The following is a 7,720-nucleotide window of genomic DNA, read 5'->3' as shown; positions in this document are numbered from 1 at the left end:
GGCGGGGCGCGTGTGTGTTACAACCTCTTGGGATTAGTTAGAGAGGTATTTAGGAATTTGCAAGTGTTTGTTAACATTGTGTGATGTCAAGTATTGTGGTTAGTGCTACTGGTATTGATCCTGAATGTATAGTTCACTGATTGCTGGTTGCCTGTCATTAATAGATTAATAAACCATTTTGATCCTGATTTGCTTTAAACCAGATGAACTGAGTAGATCCCCACTGCCCCCCCCCGCCCCCCGCAACAATACGATATTTGAATTCTCAGGGCCTAAATGTATGAGCTAGTCTATGCATTTAACACAGAAATGTTTTAGATTTTATGTCCTATAAAATTCTCTTGGTGTGTTCTAAATTTGTGCGAGTATAGCCAATACCCAGAACAAGGACTCCGTATATTTGTGACATAGCAGACAGATCCGTTCTGAGAAAGCAACCAAGCAAATACCAAGAGTAATTCATAGAAAAGAGAAATATTTTTTAAAGATTAGTTAAAATTACGTTTCCAGGAAAACCTCCCACCTGAGAGAGTAGAGGCAATCTAATATGTATTTTGGAGTTTAACTGACTATTCAGTCTTTCAGTGATTCTTCATATGGTTGAGTCATTGATAAAAATAGCCATTTTGATATGTGAATTGCAAAATATGTGAATGCAGGTGGATGAGGTTTGCTGTTAATTTACTGAGCTTTTTCTGTAAAGCACACAACTGGATGCATGCCTTGCCTCGGGAAGGATGAGACTATTAGCTGTTACATAGGAGATTTTACCCTTGAAAACTGCTATGATCCGGTTCTTGGTAGAGTAGTGCCTACAGACCCCAAGTGCAATCCAGATTTCTTTATAATAGGTGTTATAAAAACTTAGTGGATCTGCTTCAAAAAATTTGTGGTTATGAAAATTGTTTGGGAGTAATTCCTTCAGTGGTATATATTGCCTAATGATCAGTGCAAATTCCTATGTAGAGGCTTGGGAGCTGAAGTGTTTTTTATAATGAAAATCTTAATATGAATTTCAGATTGAGCTTCCACTGAAATAAATCAGTGTTCATTATGTTGCTAGAGCTCACCAGCAATTGTACTGGGACTGAGGATGCAAGTTGTTCACGTCAAAATATTGGAATGGATTTTATTAAAAGACTTTAAATTGTAGTTCTATTTGTTGCCGTGTTCTAGTGGCGTTGGGAATTGTATTCTTAAGTAGTTTCAGACAGAGGAAGTCAGGAAAATAGTGATGCTGACTCGCATGTTCAGGTGAGCAGGGACAGCTGGAACTGCCACCAGGTTAAAAAGACCTGCTTTTAAGCTCCTTGGACCCAAAATTAATTTGGAGCACCATAAGCTTCTTGTACACTTATCTTTCTGAACATTTCCCCTGTGGTTTTTTTTTTTTTTTTTTTGGGGGGGGGGTTGTTTTGGCTGAAGATCTGCTGCGTGAGAATGGTGTCACACATCACTGTAGGGGAAGGCATAGTCTGTGTCCCTGTATCTGGAATAACTCGGTTGTTCTGCACTTTTATGCTTGAACACACTTACAAAGGAATTAAGGTGGCAAAGCTTTTTCACAGTGAAGCCCAAGACTATTGAGATCATCTCTGAAGGAACTGAGGTCGGTTTTCTATGCACTAAGAACCTTATCTCATTTTAGTCTCAATAAAAGATGCAGTGTTTTGGGGTCCTTGCCTCATTTAGCATGAACATATGGTACCATTCAAGTGAGCACATCTCTGTGTATGTATCCCAAACTCAACACTCTACAATAAACTTTTGACTATAGGGAGAGAATGAAAGAATAATGAAATGTTAGATATTTGTCATAATGCTCAATACTCCACCAGAAGGAACTCAGATACTACAGAGGGGAACACACACACACACACACACAAAAAGAATTACCCTCCCCACTGCTTTCCCCTCTCTGAAGAAAAAACTCTCTGCCTACAGCTCCTCCACAGCTTGTTTAATGCAATCAGAGCTGTGTTGTTCCAAGACTGCTTGCTACATGACCTTGAGGAAATTTTGCAGAAACAGCTTGCCAGAGACACTAGGTGCTAGCAGGAGCCACAAAGCATGCAACACGGTGCCTTGCAGTTAGGGAGCTGCCTGGCGACTTCCTTTCCCCTGTAATAACAGTGTAATGAGGTTTATGCTTCAGTCTTTTCCCTCTGCTTACAGGCTCCTTCCCCACAATTTCTTAGCCTTTACTTCCTTTAATACTTGTTCTTCTTAGGTTCCTCATTCCTGCCCCTAACCATGCCTACTGCTATGATTATCACAGTTTCACAATCACTGCCATTCCCTTGTTCCTTCTCCTTGTTTAATATAGCACTTCTCTCACCACTGTCTCTCATGTCTATTTACTCTGCAAACTCTTCAGGATAAGAAGTGTCTGTTCAGGTTTGTACAGGGTCTAACACAAAGGATCTCAGTTTAAGTTACTTTTGGATACCACAATGATTAGTAATAATAGTAAGTCTTCAGTTATTAGCACCCTCAACAATACTTCACCGACTGGAGGGAGTGTGGAATTAGAAAATTAGCTAACTTTTATGTTCTTTTTGCTTACAAGAGGGCTGTCTTGTGTTTTGCTGTTGTTTTTTAAGTTCTGTTTTTATTATGAAATTGTTTGGCACAGCAGGTGTTGTAAATAATTTTGTAAATTGCCTCAGGCTGTCTACATCATAACCTATGGCTGCATTATAGACAACTCTAATGAGAAAGTGTTCAGAGATAAGTGAAATGTGAACCCTTCTGCCAACTGTTTTTGTTTTTCTCTTCCATAGCACGAATTATCAAAACAAAACAGTGGTGTGAAATGCTTCCATGTTTAGAAGGAGAAGGCTGTGATTTGCTAATCAATAAATCAGGCTGGACCTGCACACAACCAGGGGGACGGATAAAGACAACCACGGTAGGCCACTTGTCTTTCTATAGTTCTTCAGCTTCTCTTTCACTGCAGTTTACTGAAAAATAAAGAGTGAGATTTTTAATTGTATTTCAGCACAGATATGTAAAGTCTGATGCCTTATAATTAAATTATGTGCCCAAATGGGCTTGTTGAAATACATATCCATGCTAACACAAAGACAGGAAAAATGTATAATTGCCACAGTTGCTAAAAGTGAGAATTATATACAGGTTTGCTTGAAAGGGACCAGTGGTTTATAGAACACTTATATTCAGCCTGAACACTGTATCTTTTTGCTTTACTATGCAAGAATTTTCTTATGCTGAGGAAGTGTAGGGTATAAAACTGAACACATGGGTTCAGTTCAGCAGGGTGAAAAGAAAGCTTTCATCAGGAACTGGGCAGGAAATAGTTTTGCTATTCCCACTATGCTGAAAAAGCAAGTTTCACAGACAGAGCTTCAGCTTTCAATGAGACAGTAAGTGAGACCTACAGAAAACGTAGTAAGAGAGCCCTTCTTTTAGCTACCTTTTGGTTCTAGTTTGGTGATAAAACCTTCAAATATCTGATGTGGTGTCCTGGGTCCACTTGAAGAAATTGTAATGAAGCTGACAGTGTATATGACAGTGATAGTTTCTGGGGACTAGATTTCTAGAAAATGTTCTCAAACACCAATAATTCTTTGACTTCAAAAAATTTAAAAGATCTGAAGAGGTATAATAGAGCAACATTCTGATAGCTTGCTAGACCTCCTGAAATGATATTTTCTCCCTATAATCTTTTTTTTTTTTTTTTTAATGTTTACAGGGAGCTTGAACCTATATTTAAATAAGTGCAATTTCAAGAATATTTAATCTTAAACTCTACTTGCCATTCTATCGTAAAAGTACTTATTAGTGAGAACTAAATTAAGGCCCATCATCCCCTGCACAATTTTTCTGTCTGAGCAGGAGATAGACACTAGTGCAAAACCTTTATTGTTTTAGAATGTCTGTATTTTGGAAAATTAGCATGTTTTCACTTTTAAAAATGAAAAAAGATTTGGTGATACATTATGATATATCTACAAAGCAAACTTTATGAATTGTGATCACTGTTTTGATACTCCTGTATTTGTCAGACATAATTTGCTTAATGGACAGCACTGCAAAACTAACTCAGTCTGTGAGGTGTTGCTTAAATATTGTTTGCCTTTAGATCTTTTGCATTCAAGTTATGTAATGGTGACATAAAAACAAAGGTAGAAAATAAGTGTTTGAAATAGTAACAGCAAGTTCCAAGGGCAAAGAGACCTAATATTACTATAACTTCGGCATACCAAAAATAGTATCTTAAATCTCATTAATTCAGGGGTATTTTCTATACCAAAGGTAAAGCAGAAAACTCATGTACTGTGACACATTTCCAACGATCCTTACAGTTCTTTATTTGATGTTTTATGCTAATGGCATGACTGAGTAATGTAAACAAGCAGAGGATCTATGCTTCAGTATCTGTCTTTAACAAAGTGATTCAGACTCAGTTTATATCCTGTCAGATTTAACACCAGAAGCCCGATTCTGAACTCTTAGTTGTTTGTGTAGCTCTTTATTACTACTGACATGAATGGAATTAGTCATGATTTTGATAAGATAAATAAAATCATAATCATGCCTCATCTTGGTAAAATTATGGCTATGGCAAGTGCGATATTACTAAACAGACTCTATCCTACACGGAGACATGGTTGTCATTGGTGAGGAGAGGTTCAACCCAAGAACCAACTGTAGAGCAGCTATGAGCGTAAGCCCTGATGTAATTGAAGCAGCTTTCAACAGTTGGTATCACATATACAAACATACAAACAAACACACATAGTACTTTTCAGTCAAGCCAAACTAGCAGCTCAGAGTGTTTCAAGAAGCTCTGAATCCAGAAAGAGGGTATGTGTCGGGGGGAAACAAAATAAGAAACAGCCCAAGCTGTAATACACTATTACTAAAATCAGAAATGTGCATTTGGTCTGTTGCTGCTTGGTTGAAGGGTAAGGGAAGTTTTGGAAAACTGTGTCTTACGTTAACCGTATGAAGTGCATGACTTTGATAAAGCCCATTAAAGAAAACACACTAAACAGAAATACCAAGAGACGTTATTTCTTGTAGCAGTATTCTTGGGCCAGCAGCTGCTGTTGAAGTCAGGTAACTTCTCTTTCTGCTCCTAATCAACATACCTGAGTTGCTGGGACAATACTGGCATCTAAGCATAGCAGAAAGGGTTAGCAGTATTCTGGGAAGGGCCAGAAAAATGGTCAGCAGGAACCATGGGGTAATTAATGGCCAAATATATTAAGTGAATTACTACACATTAAATGTCTAATATTCAGTGGAAATAATTCTTGACCACATCTCCAGCGACAGAAGGATGCGATCCTTAATTTGTTAACTTTCGATTTTGCCACACAGTTGTTAATGTAATATTTGCAGGCCTTTCCTGCTATTGTTAGTTTGTATCTTGAAGATACTTAGCAGTAGATCTTGCATTATCATAGGGATGATATGTAATGTAGCAGAGATATCACTGTTTGGTAAATGCTGAAGACAATCATTTGCTACCCATGCTAAAGGCAGAACAGTACTGAACTCTGATGGACTGAGAGCAGCTGTCGTGACAATACCAACTCTTGCATTCATTTCAGATGCCTGTGTCGAAGTACAACTTTTTAAGTATTGGGATTAGAAGTAGCACATGAAAAGGTAGTACTAGTGGAGATCCTGTCTGGGAGATAAGTCCCTTTTCATGTGAGAATATACTTTAGGTCATAGAGTTAAATGTACTTCTGCCAAAAAAGGAAGAAAGAAGATTCTCTTTCCATAATGAGTTTAACATTTAATTTTTTTTTCCTATGAAAATACCAAGCAAACAGCAAATGAAAATACCCTTTTCTCCAAACCATAAGTGCAATTTCCATAAGTTGTTTGGAAAGTGCTGCTGCCACTCTATGCTTTGTGTCAAAATTGTTTAGACTTTCTATGCGGAGCCAGATTTTTTCAGTACCTGGCACTTTTTGTAATCACCTCTGGAAATAATGCAACCAAATCGAAATTCTCTCCTCACATGGGTAGCAGTGTTTTATATCCATTTTGTGCTCACTTTGCACAGCTATAAATGACTACACAAGGTGCAAGGCAAAGGAGAATCAGACTCAAAGTATACTCTAAATGAATCTGGATGTCACTTCTGCCCTGTCATCCTTTCTACAAGGTGTGAATGAACCAAGGATTTTTCATCTGCTAAGAGGCTTTTAGAATTGAGGATTGACTGGGCTAACTGCCAATCTATATATTAAGCAGCTGACTGTCAATACAAGGAAACAGTATGGCAACTTGTAAAAGAAGATGCTTGTAAAAGAAGAAAGGGAGAGAATATTACACAATTGTTAGCACTTCGAACATACTAAGTACTTTCATATAACAAATGTCCGTACAGTCACTTTAAAATCACCTGCCTTAAAAATATTGTTCTGCTTTTGCTATTCTCTTTACTCATTCAATTCTTAAAAAAAAAGAAGTTATACAATTTTTTCAAAAGAGTATGTAGTTTCAATAGTGCCAGAAGATCTGTCTTCCTTTTTTTTTTTCCCCAGATACTGCTGCTCTTTTATATTTCAAGTACAAAACTTGCCAGTGTCTAAATGAGAAGATACACAATGTATTGGCTTTACAGGGGAGATTAATTTTAGCACCAAAGTGTATATATGTTGTCAATGATCCATCACTTCCTAATTGTTACTTAATTAATTCCTTCTTCTACATGATGTGATTTCAATGCATGGAGCTTAACAGAACATTCATGCGCCAGTTCCTCAGTAGCTAACCTTTCTAAACCTTCGTGATTTTACTGCTAAATTAGCTGAAGTGGGAAATTAAGAAATGAAGAAGCTAAGAGAGAGCTCAGAGTGGATAAAAGGTGTAATTACTCTGACATGGAGCTCAGTGCTTAGCTAGTAAAATTTACTAAGGATCTAGCTTCACCAAGGGACATGACTTTCTTAATAGAGTTTACTTACACACAGAGCAACTTAGCATTCCTTGCCATTAATATAAATGACATGCTGGCTGGGTTGGAAAGGCAATTTGTTCCTTACCCTGAGAAATACTACAGTTGTTTGTATTGGCTGCAATTTAAATTAAGTTTTTTCTGCAGATCTTTATCATACACAGACGTATGATAAAGATAAATTGGATAAGATGTACCAACTAGTTTTTCATCATTGACTTACCAACAATGTGTTCTCATTCATACCATTACATTCAATTTTCAGAGTAAAAAGAAATATATATATATGTTACATATTTGTAACATACTTGAGAATTTACTTTTTTTTAGACTGAAGACCAACTGGAAATGTCCTGAGGCCATGGTCTAGTGGTCTGAGCTTGGGACTGGGAGCCAGAAACTCCTGAGCTCTAATCCCAGCTCTGACAGTGACTCCCTCTGTGGCCTTGGGTAAGTCACTAAACGTCTCTGCCTCAGTTTCCCCAGCAGTAAACATAAGATTGACAATCCTTAATTACCTATCTCAGAGAATTTGGAAGTCCTGAGTTAATATTTTAAGAGGTTTAGAAATTCAGAGTAACTTAAAAATATAAATATTATTTATAATTGTCCTTATCAGTGATCTTTATGTTGTTGTTAGGTACACACATAACTCTAGCATTCCTGTGCTTAGCATCAGCTATATCCCAGATCTGAGTATTTCTAAGTGTGCATTTCACATCACCACAGGTCAGCTGATTTCTTTCGGTCAAGCTGTTTTGGGGAGTTTTTTGACAT

General features: G+C 37.3%; 1 protein-coding gene across 1 annotated transcript in view; it reads left to right on the top strand.

Annotated features, from left to right (window-relative positions):
• Window positions 1-7,300, top strand: part of FAM19A5 (family with sequence similarity 19 member A5, C-C motif chemokine like) — a 359,554-nt gene extending 352,254 nt beyond the window's left edge. Inside the window, exons 4-5 of the mRNA XM_026072408.1 lie at window positions 2,784-2,911; window positions 7,274-7,300. Coding sequence (XP_025928193.1) covers window positions 2,784-2,911; window positions 7,274-7,300 — 155 coding nt within the window. The remainder of the gene's footprint in view (window positions 1-2,783; window positions 2,912-7,273) is intronic.
• Window positions 7,301-7,720: the final 420 nt, after the last annotated feature.

The sequence above is a fragment of the Apteryx rowi genome, unplaced genomic scaffold, assembly GCF_003343035.1.
Source record: "Apteryx rowi isolate R43461 unplaced genomic scaffold, aptRow1 scaffold_340, whole genome shotgun sequence".
In the NCBI taxonomy this organism is placed as follows: domain Eukaryota; kingdom Metazoa; phylum Chordata; class Aves; order Apterygiformes; family Apterygidae; genus Apteryx; species Apteryx rowi.
The sequence above is the reverse complement of the archived record's forward strand: the minus strand, read 5'-3'. Positions and strand labels throughout refer to the sequence as shown.